The following is a 17,412-nucleotide window of genomic DNA, read 5'->3' as shown; positions in this document are numbered from 1 at the left end:
AGAAGGGCGGGAAAAAGAGTGGGAGAGCGATAGTGATAGGGGACTCTTTGTAAGGGGAATAGATAGGAGTTTCTGCGGCCGCAACCGAGACTCTAGGATGGTATGTTTCCTCCCTGGTGCAAGGGTCAAGGATGTCTCGGAGCGGCTGCAGAGCATTCTGGAGAGGGAGGGTGAACAGCCAGTTGTCGTGGTACATGTAGGTACCAACGATATAGGTAAGAAGCGGGAAGCGGTCCTACAAGCTGAATTTAGGGAGCTAGGAGTTAAATTAAAAAGTAGGACCTCAAAGGTAGTAATCTCTGGATTGCTATCAGTGCCACATGCTAATCAGAGTAGAGGGAGCAGGACAGTTAGAATAAATACGTGGCTTGAGCAGTGGTGCAAGAGGGAGGGATTCAAATTCCTGGGACATTGGAACCAGATCTGGGGGAAGTGGGACCTGTACAAAAGGTAAAATAAAGTAAATGAGTTGACGGCACAAATCATTACAAATTACATGGTTGCAAGGTGGCCAAGACTGGGAATTAAACATACAGGGGTATCTGACGATTCAGAAAGATAGGCAAGAAGGGAAAGGAGGTGGGGTAGCTCTGTTAATAAAGGATGATATCAGGGCAGTTGTGAGGGATGATATTGGCTCCAATGAACAAAATGTTGAATCATTGTGGGTGGAGATTAGAGATAGTAAGGGGAAAAAGTCACTGGTCGGCGTAGTTTATAGGCCCCCAAATAATAACTTCACGGTGGGGCGGGCAATAATCAAGGGAATAATGGAGGCATGTGAAAAAGGAACGACAGTAGTCATGGGGGATTTTAACCGACATATCGACTGGTCAAATCAAATCGCAGGAGGTAGCCTGGAGGAGGAATTCATAGAATGCATACGGGATTGTTTCTTAGAACAGTATGTAACAGAGCCTACAAGGGAGCAAGCCATCTTGGATCTGGTCCTGTGTAATGAGACAGGAAAAATAAACGATCTCCTCGTAAAAGATCCTCTCGGAATGAGTGATCACAATATGGTTGAATTTGTAATACAGATTGAGGATGAGGAAGTTGTATCAGAAACGAGCGTACTATGCTGAAACAAAGGGGACTACAGTGGGATGAGGGCAGAGTTGGCTAAAGTAGACCGGAAACAAGGACTAAACGGTGGCACAATTGAGGAACCGTGGAGGACTTTTAAGGAGCTCTTTCATAGTGCGCAAATAAAATATATTCCAGTGAAAAAGAAGGGCGGCAAGAGAAGTGATAACCAGCCGTGGATAACCAAGGAAATAAAGGAGAGTATCAAATTAAAAACCAATGCGTATAAGGTGGCCAAGGTTAGTGGGAAACTAGAAGATTGGGAACATTTTAAACGACAGCAAAGAATGACTAAGAAAGCAATAAAGAAGGTTGGCATGCAGGTACAGCAGGCGGTTAAGAAAGCAAATGGCATGTTGGCCTTCATAGCGAGGGGATTTGAATACAGGGGCAGGGAGGTGTTGCTACAGTTGTACAGGGCCTTGGTGAGGCCACACCTGGAGTATTGTGTACAGTTTTGGTCTCCTAACTTGAGGAAGGACATTCTTGCTATTGAGGGAGTGCAGCGAAGGTTCACCAGACTGATTCCCGGGATGGCGGGACTGACCTATCAAGAAAGATTGGATCAATTGGGCTTGTATTCACTGGAGTTCAGAAGAATGAGAGGGGACCTCATAGAAACGTTTAAAATTCTGACGGGTTTAGACAGGTTAGATGCAGAAAGAATGTTCCCAATGTTGGGGAGGTCCAGAACCAGGGGTCACAGTCTGAGGATAAGGGGTAAGCCATTTAGGACCGAGATGAGGAGAAATTCTTCACCCAGAGAGTGGTGAACCTGTGGAATTCTCTACCACAGAAAGTAGTTGAGGCCAATTCACTAAATATATTCAAAAGGGAGTTAGATGAAGTCCTTACTACTCGGGGGATCAAGGGTTATGGCGAGAAAGCAGGAAGGGGGTACTGAAGTTTCATGTTCAGCCATGAACTCATTGAATGGCGGTGCAGGCTAGAAGGGCTGAATGGCCTGCTCCTGCACCTATTTTCTATGTTTCTATGTTTCTATGAAATGAAAGATAGATTACGAAAGTAAACTGGCGCAAAACATAAAAACAGATAGTAAAAGCTTTTACCGATATATAAAACGGAAGAGAGTGACTAAAGTAAATGTTGGTCCCTTAGAAGATGAGAAGGGAGATTTAATAATGGGAAATGTGGAAATGGCTGAGACCTTAAACAATTATTTTGCTTCCATCTTCACAGTGGAAGACACAAAAACAATGCCAAAATTTGCAGGCCAGAGGAATGTGGGAAGGGAGGACCTTGAGACAATCACTATCACTAGGGGGGGGTAGTGCTGGACAGGCTAATGGGACTGAAGGTAGACAAGTCCCCTGGTCCTGATGAAATACATCCCAGGGTATTAAAAGAGATGGCTGAAGTTATAGCAGATGCATTCGTTATAATCTACCAAAATTCTCTGGACTCTGGGGAGGTACCAGCGGATTGGAGAGCAGCTAATGTAACGCCTCTGTTTAAAAAAGGGGGCAGGCAAAAGGCAGGTAACTATAGGCCGGTTAGTTTAACATCTGTAGTGGGGAAAATGCTTGAAACTATCATTAAGGAAGAAATAGCGGGACATCTGGATAGGAATAGTGCAATCAAGCAGACGCAGCATGGATTCATGAAAGGGAAATCATGTTTAACTAACTTACTGGAATTCTTTGAGGATATAACGAGCATGGTGGATAGAGGTGTACCGATGGATGTGGTGTATTTAGATTTCCAAAAGGCATTCGATAAGGTGCCACACAAAAGGTTACTACAGAAGATAAAGGTACGCGGAGTCAGAGGAAATGTATTAGCATGGATAGAGAATTGGCTGGCTAACAGAAAGCAGAGAGTCGGGATAAATGGGTCCTTTTCCGGTTGGAAATCAGTGGTTAGTGGTGTGCCACAGGGATCAGTGCTGGGACCACAACTGTTTACAATATACATAGATGACCTAGAAGAGGGGATGGAGTGTAGTGCAACAAAATTTGCAGATGACACTAAGATTAGTGGGAAAGTGGGTTGTGTAGAGGACTCAGAGAGACTGCAAGGAGATTTGGATAGGTTAAGCGAATGGGCTAAGGTTTGGCAGATGGAATACAATGTCGGAAAGTGTGAGGTCATCCACCTTGGGAAAAAAAACAGTAAAAGGGAATATTATTTGAATGGGGAGAAATTACAACATGCTGTGGTGCAAAGGGACCTGGGAGTCCTTGTGCATGAATCCCAAAAGGTTAGTTTGCAGGTGCAGCAGGTAATCAGGAAGGCAAATGGAATATTGGCCTTCATTGCGAAAGGGATGGAGTACAAAAGCAGGGAGGTCTTGCTGCAACTGTATAAGGTATTGGTAAGGCCGCACCTGGAGTACTGCATGCAGTTTTGGTCACCTTACTTAAGGAAGGATATACTAGCTTTGGAAGGGGTACAGAGACGATTCACTAGGTTGATTCCAGAAATGAGGGGGTTACCTTATGATGATAGATTGAGTAGACTGGGTCTTTACTCCTTGGAGTTCAGAAGGATGAGGGGTGATCTTATAGAAATATTTAAAATCATGAAAGGGATAGACAAGATAGAGGCAGAGAGGTTGTTTCCATTGGTGGGGGAGACTAGAACTAGGGGGCACAGCCTCAAAATACGGAGAAGCCAATTTAAAACCGAGTTGAGAAAAAATTTCTTCTCCCAGAGGGTTGTGAATCTGTGGAATTCTCTGCCCAAGAAAGCAGTTGAGGCTAGCTCATTGAATTTTTTCAAGTCAAAGATAGATAGATTTTTAACCAATAAGGGAATTAAGGGTTACGGGGAGAGGGCGGGTAAGTGGAGCTGAGTCCACGACCAGATCAGCCATGATCTTATTGAATGGCGGAGCGGGCTCGAGGGGCTAGATGGCCTACTCCTGTTCCTAATTCTTATGTTCTTATGTAAAAGAGACGGTCTGCACTTGGGCAGGACTGGAACTGATGTCCTGGGGGTAACATTTTCTAATGCAGTTTGGCAATGTTTAAACTAATATGGCAGGGGGATGGGAACCTATGCAGCGAGACAGGGCGAAGTAATATGGAGTCAGAAACAGATGGTAGAAAGGTAAAAAGCAATAGTGGAAGGCTGAGTAAACAAAGGCAAGAAACAAAAAGGGCCACACTACATCATAATTCTAAAAGGACAAAGAATGTTAAAAAAACAAGCCTGAAGGCTTTGTGTCTTAATGCAAGGAGTATCCGTAATAAGGTGGATGAATTAACTGTGAAAATAGATGTTAACAGATATGATGTGATTAGGATTACAGAGACGTGGCTCCAGGATGATCAGGGCTGGGAACTCAACATCCAAGGGTATTCAACATTGAGGAAGGATAGAATAAAAGGAAAAGGAGGTGGGGTAGCATTGCTGGTTAAAGAGGAGATTAATGCAATAGTTAGGAAGGACATTAGCTTGGATGATGTGGAATCTATATGGGTAGAGCTGCAGAACACCAAAGGGCAAAAAACGTTAGTGGGAGTTGTGTACAGACCTCCAAATAGTAGTAGTGATGTTGGGGAGGGCATCAAACAGGAAATTAGGGGTGCATGCAATAAAGGTGCAGCAGTTATCATGGGTGGCTTTAATATGCATATAGATTGGGCTAACCAAACTGGAAGCAATACGGTGGAGGAGGATTTCCTGGCGTGCATAAGGGATGGTTTTCTAGACCAATATGTCGAGGAACCAACTAGGGGAGAGGCCATCTTAGACTGGGTGTTGTGTAATGAGAGAGGATTAATTAGCAATCTCGTTGTGCGAGGCCCCTTGGGGAAGAGTGACCATAATATGGTGGAATTCTACATTAGGATGGAGAATGAAACAGTTAATTCAGAGACCATGGTCCAGAACTTAAAGAAGGGTAACTTTGAAGGTATGAGGCGTGAATTGGCTAGGATAGATTGGCGAATGATACTTAAGGGGTTGACAGTGGATGGGCAATGGCAGACATTTAGAGACCGCATGGATGAACTACAACAATTATACATCCCTGTCTGGCATAAAAATAAAAAAGGGAAGGTGGCTCAACCGTGGCTATCAAGGGAAATCAAGGATAGTATTAAAGCCAAGGAAGTGGCATACAAATTGGCCAGAAATAGCAGCTAACCCAGGGACTGCGAGAAATTTAGAACTCAGCAGAGGAGGACAAAGGGTTTGATTAGGGCAGGGAAAATAAAGTACGAGAGGAAGCTTGCAGGGAACATTAAAACGAACTGCAAAAGCTTCTATAGATATGTAAAGAGAAAAAGGTTAGTAAAGACCAACGTAGGTCCCCTGCAGTCAGAATCAGGGGAAGTCATAACGGGGAACAAAGAAATGGCAGACCAATTGAACAAGTACTTTGGTTCGGTATTCACTAAGGAGGACACAAACAACCTTCCGGATATAAAAGGGGTCAGAGGGTCTAGTAAGAAGGAGGAACTGAGGGAAATCCTTATTAGTCGGGAAATTGTGTTGGGGAAATTGATGGGATGAAGGCCGAAAAATCCCCAGGGCCTGATGGACTGCATCCCAGGAGGTGGCCTTGGAAATAGTGGATGCATTGACAGGCATTTTCCAACATTCCATTGACTCTGGATCAGTTCCTATGGAGTGGAGGGTAGCCAATGTAACCCCACTTTTTAAGAAAGGAGGGAGAGAGAAAACAGGGAATTATAGACCGGTCAGCCTGACATCGGTAGTGGGTAAAATGATGGAATCAATTATTAAGGATGTCATAGCAGCGCATTTGGAAAGAGGTGACATGATAGGTCCAAGTCAGCATGGATTTGTGAAAGGGAAATCATGCTTGACAAATCTTCTGGAATTTTTTGAGGATGTTTCCAGTAGAGTGGACAAGGGAGAACCAGTTGACGTAGTGTATTTGGACTTTCAGAAGGCTTTCGACAAGGTCCCACACAAGAGATTAATGTGCAAAGTTAAAGCACATGGGATTGGGGGTAGTGTGCTGACGTGGATTGAGTACTGGTTGGCAGACAGGAAGCAAAGAGTAGGAGTAAATGGGTACTTTTCAGAATGGCAGGCAGTGACTGGTGGGGTACCGCAAGGCTCTGTACTGGGGCCCCAGCTGTTTACATTGTACATTAATGATTTAGACGAGGGGATTAAATATAGTATCTCCAAATTTGCGGATGACACTAAGTTGGGTGGCAGTGTGAGCTGTGAGGAAGATGCTATGAGGCTGCAGAGTGACTTGGATAGGTTAGGTGAGTGGGCAAATGCAAGGCAGATGAAGTATAATGTGGATAAATGTGAGGTTATCCACTTTGGTAGTAAAAACAGAGAGACAGACTATTATCTGAATGGTGACAGATTAGGAAAAGGGGAGGTGCAACGAGACCTGGGTGTCATGGTACATCAGTCATTGAAGGTTGGCATGCAGGTACAACAGGCGGTTAAGAAAGCAAATGGCATGTTGGCCTTCATAGCGAGGGGATTTGAGTACAGGGGCAGGGAGGTGTTACTACAGTAGTACAGGGCCTTGGTGAGGCCACATCTGGAGTATTGTGTACAGTTTTGGTCTCCTAACTTGAGGAAGGACATTCTTGCTATTGAGGGAGTGCAGCGAAGGTTCACCAGACTGATTCCTGGGATGGCGGGACTGATATATCAAGAAAGACTCGATCAACTGGGCTTGTATTCAATGGAGTTCAGAAGAATGAGAGGGGACCTCATAGAAACGTTTAAAATTCTGATGGGTTTAGACAGGTTCGATGCAGGACGAATGTTCCTGATGTTGGGGAAGTCCAGAACCAGGGGACACAGTCTAAGGATAAGGGGTAAGCCATTTAGGACCGAGATGAGGAGAAACTTCTTCACCTAGAGAGTGGTGTTCTGTGGAATTCTCTACCACAGAAAGTTGTTGAGGCCAATTCACTAAATATATTCAAAAAGGAGTTAGATGTAGTCCTTACTACTAGGGGGATCAAGGGGAATGGCGAGAAAGCAGGAATGGAGTACTGAAGTTGCATGTTCAGCCATGAACTCATTGAATGGCGGTGCAGGCTCGAAGGGCCGAATGGCCTACTCCTGCACCTATTTTCTATGTTTCTATGTTTCTACCTGCTGTATGGCTCAGAGGCATGGACCATGTACAGTAGACACCTCAAGTTGCTGGAGAAATATCAGCAACGATGTCTCCACAAGAACCTACAAATCCCCTGGGCGGACAGGCGCACCAACCGTGGCTATCAAGGGAAATCAGGGATAGTATTAAAGCCAAGGAAGTGGCATACAAATTGGCCAGAAATAGCAGCGAACCCGGGGACTGGGAGAAATTTAGAACTCAGCAGAGGAGGACAAAGGGTTTGATTAGGGCAGGGAAAATGGAGTACGAGAAGAAGCTTGCAGGGAACATTAAGACTGATTGCAAAAGTTTCTATAGATATGTAAAGAGAAAAAGGTTAGTAAAGACAAACGTAGGTCCCCTGCAGTCAGAATCAGGGGAAGTCATAACGGGGAACAAAGAAATGGCGGACCAATTGAACAAGTACTTTGGTTCGGTATTCACTGAGGAGGACACAAACAACCTTCCGGATATAAAAGGGGTCGGAGGGTCTAGTAAGGAGGAGGAACTGAGGGAAATCCTTATTAGTCGGGAAATTGTGTTGGGGAAATTGGTGGGATGGAAGGCCAATAAATCCCCAGGGCCTGATAGACTGCATCCCAGAGTACTTAAGGAGGTGGCCTTGGAAATAGTGGATGCATTGACAGTCATTTTCCAACATTCCATTGACTCTGGATCAGTTCCTATGGAGTGGAGGGTAGCCAATGTAACCCCACTTTTTAAAAAAGGAGGGAGAGAGATAACAGGGAACTACAGACCGGTCAGCCTGACATCGGTAGTGGGTAAAATGATGGAATCAATTATTAAGGATGTCATAGCAGTGCATTTGGAAAGAGGTGACATGATAGGTCCAAGTCAGCATGGATTTGTGAAAGGGAAATCACGCTTGACAAATCTTCTGGAATTTTTTGAGGATGTTTCCAGTAGAGTGGACAAGGGAGAACCAGTTGATGTGGTATATTTGGACTTTCAGAAGGCTTTCGACAAGGTCCCACACAAGAGATTAATGTGCAAAGTCAAAGCAAATGGGATTGGGGGTAGTGTGCTGACGTGGATTGAGAACTGCTTGTCAGACAGGAAGCAAAGAGTAGGAGTAAATGGGGACTTTTCAGAATGGCAGGCAGTGACTAGTGGGGTACCGCAAGGTTCTGTGCTGGGGCCCCAGCTGTTTACACTGTACATTAATGATTTAGACGAGGGGATTAAATGTAGTATCTCCAAATTTGCGGATGACACTAAGTTGGGTGACAGTGTGAGCTGCGAGGAGGATGCTATGAGGCTGCAGAGCGACTTGGATAGGTTAGGTGAGTGGGCAAATGCATGGCAGATGAAGTATAATGTGGATAAATGTGAGGTTATCCACTTTGGTGGTAAAAACAGAGAGACAGACTATTATCTGAATGGTGACAGATTAGGAAAAGGGGAGGTGCAACGAGACCTGGGTGTCATGGTACATCAGTCATTGAAGGTTGGCATGCAGGTACAGCAGGCCGTTAAGAAAGCAAATGGCATGTTGGCCTTCATAGTGAGGGGATTTGAGTACAGGGGCAGGGAGGTGTTGCTACAGTTGTACAGGGCCTTGGTGAGGCCACATCTGGAGTATTGTGTACAGTTTTGGTCTCCTAACCTGAGGAAGGACATTCTTGCTATTGAGGGAGTGCAGCGAAGGGTCACCAGACTGATTCCCGGGATGGCGGGACTGACCTATCAAGAAAGACTGGATCAACTGGGCTTGTATTCACTGGAGTTCAGAAGAATGAGAGGGGACCTCATAGAAACGTTTAAAATTCTGACGGGGTTAGACAGGTTAGATGCAGGAAGAATGTTCCCAATGTTGGGGAAGTCCAGAACCAGGGGACACAGTCTAAGGATAAGGGGTAAGCCATTTAGGACCGAGATGAGGAGGAATTTCTTCACCCAGAGAGTGGTGAACCTGTGGAATTCTCTACCACAGAAAGTTGTTGAGGCCAATTCACTAAATATATTCAAAAAGGAGTTAGATGGAGTCCTTACTACTAGGGGAATCAAGGGGTATGGTGAGAAAGCAGGAATGGAGTACTGAAGTTGCATGTTCAGCCATGAACTCATTGAATGGCGGTGCAGGCTAGAAGGGCCGAATGGCCTACTCCTGCACCTATTTTCTATGTTTCTATGTTTCTATGTCCTCATTCAGGCTAACATCACCAGCATTGAAGCACTGACCACACTCGATCAGGTCTGCTAGGCAGGCCACCTGGTCCGCATGCCAGACACGAGACTCCCAAAGCAAGCGCTCTACTCGGAGCTCCTTCATGGCAAACGAGCCAAAGGTGTGCAGCGGAAACGCTACAAGGACACCCTCAAAGCCTCCCTGATAAAGTGGAACATCCCCACTGACACCTGGGAGTCCCTGGCTGAAGACCGCCCTAAGTGGAGGAAGTGCATCCGCGAGGGCGCTGAGCACCTCGAGTCTCAACGCCGAGAGCGTGCAGAAATCAAGAGCAGGCAGCGGAAGGAGCGTGCGGCAAACCAGTCCCACCCACCCCTTCCCTCAACCACTGTCTGTCCCAACTGTGGCAGAGTCTGTGGCTCTCGTATTGGACTGTTCTCACCTCAGGAGTGGAAGCAAGTCCTCCTCGATTCCGAGGGACTGCTTATGATGATGATGATAATTAAATATTTAAAACAAAAATTATTTATTGAAAATAAATTTAAACATTTTTAAACGGGACTAAAATAACCTACACTAATTTTAAATGTAAGTGAATGGTTAAATCATTTAAAAAGGTTTATTTTTACATTGAATACGCTGGTAAAAGAAGGCCCTCTGCCTGTTTTTAACCAGGCACAAAGGTTTAGTGGGTATTCACGGGGCAGTAGTTGGGCCCAACATTAGGCCAGCGAAAGTGAATTTGTAGATGGGGACGATGCGTAAGTGAAACGTGACAGATCGCAAGTTCCGGGTTTTTGAACATGCGCCTGGCATGCAGAAACCCGGAACTTGCGGGCACTTACGACAGCGTACGCTGTGCCCACGCCCTCATAGGCCCTGTAATTTCCAGGCCATTATCTGGTCATTATCACATGCCTGTTTGTGGGAGCTTGCTGTGCGCAAACTGGCTGCTGCGTTTCCCACATTACAACAGTGACCACACTTCAAAAAGTACTTCATTGGGTGCAAAACACGGACACGATGGGCCGAAATGGCCTCCTTCCGTGCTGTAAATTTCTATGATTCTATGATGTTGGGTGTAGGCAGGTTCTGAATCGGTACTGAAGCCCCTGTGGTTGAATACTCTGTTGCTGCTCAGTGTCCAGGATAAGGCGGGAAATTGCTACCTGGGCAGGTTAGCAGAGGATGGCTGGGGCTCACTCAACCAGACCTAGGGTGAGGTGATCCCTTCATAAAGTGGGGGAACAAACCGGTGGAAATTATAAAAAAAACATTTGTTCTGGGGGCGAGTCTGAACTCTGTCTCACCTTCCATTGATGGGCCAGACCCGGGTGACATCACTAACGTAGCCGGAACACTCACACCCTCCATCCAATAAGACCATCTCCCCATCCTGGTAAAAGAGTGAAATAAGTGGGTTAATATAGGAACAGGAGGAGGCCATTCAGCCCCTTGAGTCTGTTCCGCCATTTGGTTAGATCTGCATCTTGACTCCATCTTGGTTCTGTAAACCTTAATACCCTGGCCCAACAAAAATCTATCAATCTCAATTTTGAAATGTTCAATTGACCCTCCAACTGCAACAGCTTTTTGGGGGAGAGAGTTCCAGATTCCACTACCCTTTGTGTGAAGAAGTGTTTCCTGACATCACCCCTGAGCGGCATGGTTCTAATTTTAAGGTTGTGCCCCCTTGTTCTTGGCTCCCCCACCAGAGGAAATAGTTTCTCTCTATCTACCCTATCAACTCCTTTAACCATACGAAACATCTCAATTAGATCACCCCTTAATCTTCTAAACTCAATGAAATACAAGTCTAATCCTCGCAACCTGTCCTCATAATCATAACATAGAAACGTAGAAAATAGGTGCAGGAGTAGGCCATTCGGCCCTTCGAGCCTGCACCGCCATTCAATATGATCATGGCTGATCATGCAACCTCAGTACCCCACCCCTGCCTTCTCTCCATACCCCCTGATCCATTTAGCTGTAAGGGCCACATCTAACTCCCTTTTGAATATGTCCAACGAACTGGCCTCAACAACTTTCTGTGGTAGAGAATTCCACAGGTTCACAACTCTCTGGTCCTATATGGCTTACCCCTTATCCTTAGACTGTGTCCCCTGGTTCTGGACTTCCCCAACATCAGGAACATTCTTTCTGCATCTAACTTGTCCAGTCCCGTCAGAATTTTCTTTGTTTCTATGAGATCCCCTCTCATTCTTCTAAATTCCAGTGAGTATAAGCCTAGCCGATCTAGTCTTTCATCATATGTCAGTCCTAACATCCCGGAAATCAGTCTGGTGAATCTTCGCTGCACTCCTTCAATAGCAAGAATGTCCTTCCTCAGATTAGGAGACCAAAACTGTATACAATATTCAAGGTGTGGCCTTACTAAGGCCCTGTACACCTGCAGTAAGACCTCCCTGCTCCTATACTCACCCTCTCGCTATGAAGGCCAGCATGCCATTTGCTTTCTTTACTGCCTGCTGTACCTGCATGCCTACCTTCAATGACTGATATACTATGACACCCAGGTCTCGTTGCACTTCCCCTTTTACTAATCTGTCACCATTCAGATAATAATCTGCCTTCCTGTTTTTGCCACCAAAGTGGATAATCTCACAGTTATCCACATTATACTGTATCTGCCATGCATTTGTCCACTCACCTAGCCTGTCCGAGGCACCCTGCAGCCTCTTAGCATCCTCCTCACAGCTCGCCCTGCCACCCAGCTTAGTGTCATATATAACGGCAATACTGGCAATTATATAGTGTCTTTAATGTAGTAAAACATCCCAAAACGCATCACAGGAGAGTTTGCAAGCAAACAAAGTTTGACACCGAGCAACATGAGATATTTGGACCAGTGACCAAAAGCTTGGTTAATGAGGGAAGATTTAATGAACCTCTTAAAGGAGGAGACTTTGAGAGGCTTAAGGAGGGAATTCAAGAGCGTGGGGCCCAGGAGGCTAAAGGCATGGCCACCAATGTTGTGCGATTAAATTCGGGAAAGTGCAAGAGGCCAGAATTGGAGAAGCTCAGAGATAGCGAGGGATTGTAGGGCTGGTGGAGGTTACAGAAATAAGGAGGGGCGAGGCCATGGAGGGATTTGAATCTGAACAGGCTCGAGGGTCTGAATGGCCTACTCCTGTTCTTAATTCTCTATGACAAGTACAACAGCACAAACAGGCTGCAGAAATGTCCAACACCAACTATTATACTTTGTCCAAATGCTGCTGATTGTCCAGAGCCTGTGGGATGCAGGTTTGAAGCAATGATCACAGTAGTATTGATAAAATGAGTTGAGCCAAGCCAAAGGTTGGCTCAGAGAATTGTGAACCGGTGGAATTCTCTACCACAGAGAGTTGTTGAGGCCAGTTCGTTAGATATATTCAAGAGGGAGTTAGATGTGGCCCTTACAGCTAAAGGGATCAAAGGGTATGGAGAGAAAGCAGGAATGGGGTGCTGAAGTTGCATGATCAGCCATGATCATACTGAATGGTGGTGCAGGCTCGAAGGGCCGAATGGCCTGCTCCTGTACCTATTTTCTATGTTTCTATGTGATGGTGGGAAAGATAGATTAGAGGCAAGAGGTAGGAGAGAGATCGGACATTTACAACCCCGCCACGATCCATGATAGATTGACCAAGGTTGGCTGCGAGGGGTAATTCTGTGTGTGAGGAACTGTGCTTTGCAAAACCACACCCCGCCACCATGGGGAAAGCACACTGATACTCTGTCATACCACGCTACTAAAAAGGTGAAGCTCCCTTTTCCGAACAGTGTCGGCCATGGCTCAGTGGGTTGCCTCTGAGTCAGACGGTTGTGGGTTCAAGTCCCACTCCAGGGCCTTGAGCACATAAATCCAGGCTGACGCTCCCAGTGCAGTGCTGGGGGAGTGCTGCACTGTCGGGGGTGCCGGCTTTCGGATGAGACGTTAAACCGTCTGCTCTCTCAGGTGGATGTAAAAGATCCCATGGCACTATTTCGAAGAAGAGCAGGGGAGTTCTCCCCGGTGTCCCGGCCAATATTTATCCCTCAATCAACGTCATTAGCAACAGATTTTCTGGTCATTATCACAGTGCTGTTTGTGGGAGCTTGCTGTGCGCAAATTGGCTGCCGCGTTTTCGCTGGGTGACTTTCTGCAGGTGTGGGTGTCAGCACTGAGGAGGGGGAGACTCCCACAAACAGCGCACACGTACCCCAAGTGCAAAGCACTCCCTGCTTTACCATCAAACATTTGTGCTTTGCACGTCGCCCAGATTTATTCCTCTCTGAGTGAGACTCCCAATTACCCGCAGTTCTACTCCTATTCCCATTAGGAACTAAATTCAGACTGCTCACCTACAGCTAGTCTCCCTCCTCCTCCCCTCTTCCGAGAGGGTTGACTCTTTGCTCAGGTACAGAGGCACTGGGCTTCCTCTGGCACCTTGTCGAAGTGGTCTTTTTTTTTAATGCCTGTCATCATCATAGGCAGTCCCGCAGAATCGAGGAAAACTTGCTTCCACTCTAAAAGTGAGTTCTCAGGTGACTGAACAGTCCAATACGGGAATTACAGTCTCTGTCACAGGTGGGGCAGACAGTCGTTGAAGGGTGGGTGGGTTTGTCACACACTCCTTCCGCTGCCTGCGCTTGGTTTCTGCATGCTCTCGGCGACAAGACTCGAGGTGCTCAGCGCCCTCCCAGATGCACTTCCTCCACTTAGGGCGGTCTCTGGCCAGGGACTCCCAGGTGTCGATGAGGATGTTGCACTTTATCAGGGAGGCTTTGAGGGTGTCCTTGAAACGTTTCCTCTGCCCACCTTTGGCTCGTTTGCCATGGAGGAGTTCCGAGTAGAGCACTTGCTTTGGGCATCTCATGTCAGGCATGCGAACAATGTGGTCTGCCCAGTGGAACTGTACCTGTAATGCATGTACCTCGGCAGTAAGTGTTCGATCGCAGGGAAATCACACTAAGCCCGGTCCTGTCTTCACCCAATGGCCACATGTGTGTGCACTTCCACCATGGCTGTTGAGTAGCAGGAATCCTGACAGCATCATCCACGATATGAGGGCCTGCCTATGATGATGATCCCTCCCTAATGCTGAGGCCAAATGCTGCCGTACTACTGCCACCCAACTCAGATCAGCTAACTCAGCGCCAGGTCTCTGTGTCTCAGTTCCTTGAGGAATGAGACAGAGATATAGGGTTCAGCTGAGGAGGTTACAGAGATAGGGAGGGGGGGGCGAGGCCACGTAGGGATTTGCAAATAAGGATGGGAATTTTAAAATTGAGACGTTACTGGACCGGGAGCCAGTGTAGGTCAGCGAGCAGAGGGGTGATGGGTGAGCGGGACTCTGTGCGAGTTAGGACATGGGCAGCGAGCACAGGGGTGATGGGTGAGTGGGACTTGTTGTGAGTTAGGACATGGGCAGCGAGCACAGGGGTGATGGGTGAGTGGGACTTGTTGTGAGTTAGGACACAGGCAGCGAGCACAGGGGTGATGGGTGAGTGGGACTTGTTGTGAGTTAGGACATAGGCAGCGAGCACAGGGGTGATAGGTGAGCGGGACTCGGTGCGAGTTAGGACACGGGCAACGAGCACAGGGGTGATGGGTGAGTGGGACTCGGTACGAGTTAGGACACAGGCAGCGAGCACAGGGGTGATGGGTGAGCGGGACTCGGTGCGAGTTAGGACACAGGCAGCGAGCACAGGGGTGATGGGTGAGTGGGACTCGGTGTGAGTTAGGACATGGGCAGCGAGCACAGGGGTGATGGGTGAGTGAGACTCGGTACGAGTTAGGACATGGGCAGCGAGCACAGGGGGTGATGGGTGAGTGGGACTCGGTGTGAGTTAGGACATGGGCAGCGAGCACAGGGGTGATGGGTGAGTGAGACTGGGTACGAGTTAGGACACAGGCAGCGAGCACAGGGGTGATGGGTGAGTGAGACTGGGTGCGAGTTAGGACACAGGCAGCGAGCACAGGGGTGATGGGTGAGTGGGACTCGGTGTGAGTTAGGACATGGGCAGCGAGCACAGGGGTGATGGGTGAGTGAGACTCGGTACGAGTTAGGACACAGGCAGCGAGCACAGGGGTGATGGGTGAGTGAGACTCGGTACGAGTTAGGACACAGGCAGCGAGCACAGGGGTGATGGGTGAGCGGGACTTGGTGCGAGTTAGGACACAGGCAGCGAGCACAGGGGTGATGGGTGAGTGAGACTGGGTGCGAGTTAGGACATGGGCAACGAGCACAGGGGGTGATGGGTGAGTGGGACTTGGTGTGAGTTAGGACATGGGCAGCGAGCACAGGGGGTGATGGGTGAGTGGGACTCGGTGTGAGTTAGGACATGGGCAGCGAGCACAGGGGTGATGGGTGAGTGAGACTGGGTGCGAGTTAGGACACGGGCAGCGAGCACAGGGGTGATGGGTGAGTGAGACTCGGTACGAGTTAGGACACAGGCAGCGAGCACAGGGGTGATGGGTGAGCGGGACTTGGTGCGAGTTAGGACACAGGCAGCGAGCACAGGGGTGATGGGTGAGTGAGACTGGGTGCGAGTTAGGACATGGGCAACGAGCACAGGGGGTGATGGGTGAGTGGGACTTGGTGTGAGTTAGGACATGGGCAGCGAGCACAGGGGGTGATGGGTGAGTGGGACTCGGTGTGAGTTAGGACATGGGCAGCGAGCACAGGGGTGATGGGTGAGTGAGACTGGGTGCGAGTTAGGACACGGGCAGCGAGCACAGGGGTGATGGGTGAGTGAGACTGGGTGCGAGTTAGGACACGGGCAACGAGCACAAGGGGTGATGGATGAGCGGGACTTGGTGTGAGTTAGGACACGGGGCAGCAGAGTTTTGGAAGAGCTCCAGTTTACGGAGGGCGCAGTTGGGAAGCCGGCCAGGAGTACATTGGAATAGTCAAGTCGAGAGGTAACAAAGGCATGGATGAGGGCTTCAGCAGCAGATGAGCTGAGGCAGAGGTGGAGACGGGCGATGTTACGGAGGTGGAAGTAGGCAGTCTTGGTGACAGATCGGATATGGGGTCGGAAGCTCATCTCGGGGTCAGTGGCTCAGGAACGCAGTTTGTGGCAGAGACCAATAGCCAATTGGAGGAAATTTCTGCTCATCAGAGCTGGATGTCAGACAAGCAGTCTGACAATTTAGAGACAGCGGAGAGGTCGAGGGAAGTGGTGGTGAGGTCGAGCTGGGTGTCGTCAGCGTACATGTGGAAACGGAAATGTTTTCGGCTGATGTTGCCAAGGGGCAGCAAGTAGATGATAAATAGAAAGGGGCCAAGGATAGAGGTAATGGTGTGGGAGGGAAAGAGAAGCTCTGGCAGGTGATCGAGACCAGCAGCTTACAACAACAACTTGCGCTGATGTGGCGCCTTTAACATAGTAAAACGTCCCAAGGCGTTTCACAGGGGCGATTATCAAACAAAATTTGACATCGAGCCACATAAGGCGATATTAGGTCGGGTGACCAAAAGCTAAGTCAAGGGGGTAGGTTTTAAGGAGCGTAAAGTGAAAAGAAGAAAAAAGGGAAACAGGAGAGATGGGCTCGGGTCCAGAGCATCAGCCAAAGTGTGCAGTCGAATGGACACTGGAAAACCCAAGTTAGAGCGAAGGTTAAAGTTGCAGAGCAAAGGAGCTCGCTCGAGAGCTGTCAGCCATCAGAATTCACCAGAAATTCCTCAATATGTCCCCATGGATCAAGGAACGGAGTGCAGAAACCCTCGCCTTCACCGTCGTGTAGCTGTATTTAATAAAGGGTTGACTACACCCTTACCTTAATCATCTGGTTATTTTTCACGTAGTGCAGGGTATTGGAACGATTGCCGCCAGCTATGACTGGAGGGTAGGCCAGGAGGTCTGCTCCACGAGCCCGGCACTCAAAGTCAAACTGCAATGTCAAAATATTGCGGAAGCCACGGGTTAGGAAAGACCACTCTCCATTGCACTTAATCTACCTTATACAGAAACCAAGCAGGTTTCAGGGTTTTAACCCCGTACTTAAGTATGATACACAGACAGCATGCAATTACCGTGAGACAAAAGTCTGTAACACCCTTATTAAGAGCCACGTGACAGAGCTGTGGGAGCATGCCTTCCCTTTTAATGGAAC

General features: G+C 47.8%; 1 protein-coding gene across 5 annotated transcripts in view; it reads right to left on the bottom strand.

The window, feature by feature from the left end:
• The window catches only part of xpnpep3 (X-prolyl aminopeptidase 3, mitochondrial), a 65,123-nt gene that overhangs the window by 9,979 nt on the left and 37,732 nt on the right, over positions 1 to 17,412 (bottom strand). For 4 of the 5 annotated variants that reach the window (XM_070861635.1, XM_070861638.1, XM_070861639.1 and 1 more), the window contains exons 6-7: positions 17,077 to 17,190; positions 10,619 to 10,704 (exon numbers count right to left, since the gene is read on the bottom strand). In XM_070861635.1, coding sequence (XP_070717736.1) covers positions 10,619 to 10,704; positions 17,077 to 17,190 — 200 coding nt within the window. The remainder of the gene's footprint in view (positions 1 to 10,618; positions 10,705 to 17,076; positions 17,191 to 17,412) is intronic. The other variant, XM_070861636.1, reaches the window with a different exon arrangement.

Source organism: Pristiophorus japonicus, chromosome 19, assembly GCF_044704955.1.
Source record: "Pristiophorus japonicus isolate sPriJap1 chromosome 19, sPriJap1.hap1, whole genome shotgun sequence".
In the NCBI taxonomy this organism is placed as follows: domain Eukaryota; kingdom Metazoa; phylum Chordata; class Chondrichthyes; family Pristiophoridae; genus Pristiophorus; species Pristiophorus japonicus.
Note: the sequence above shows the minus strand (reverse complement) of the source record. Positions and strands in the feature narration are given on the sequence as shown.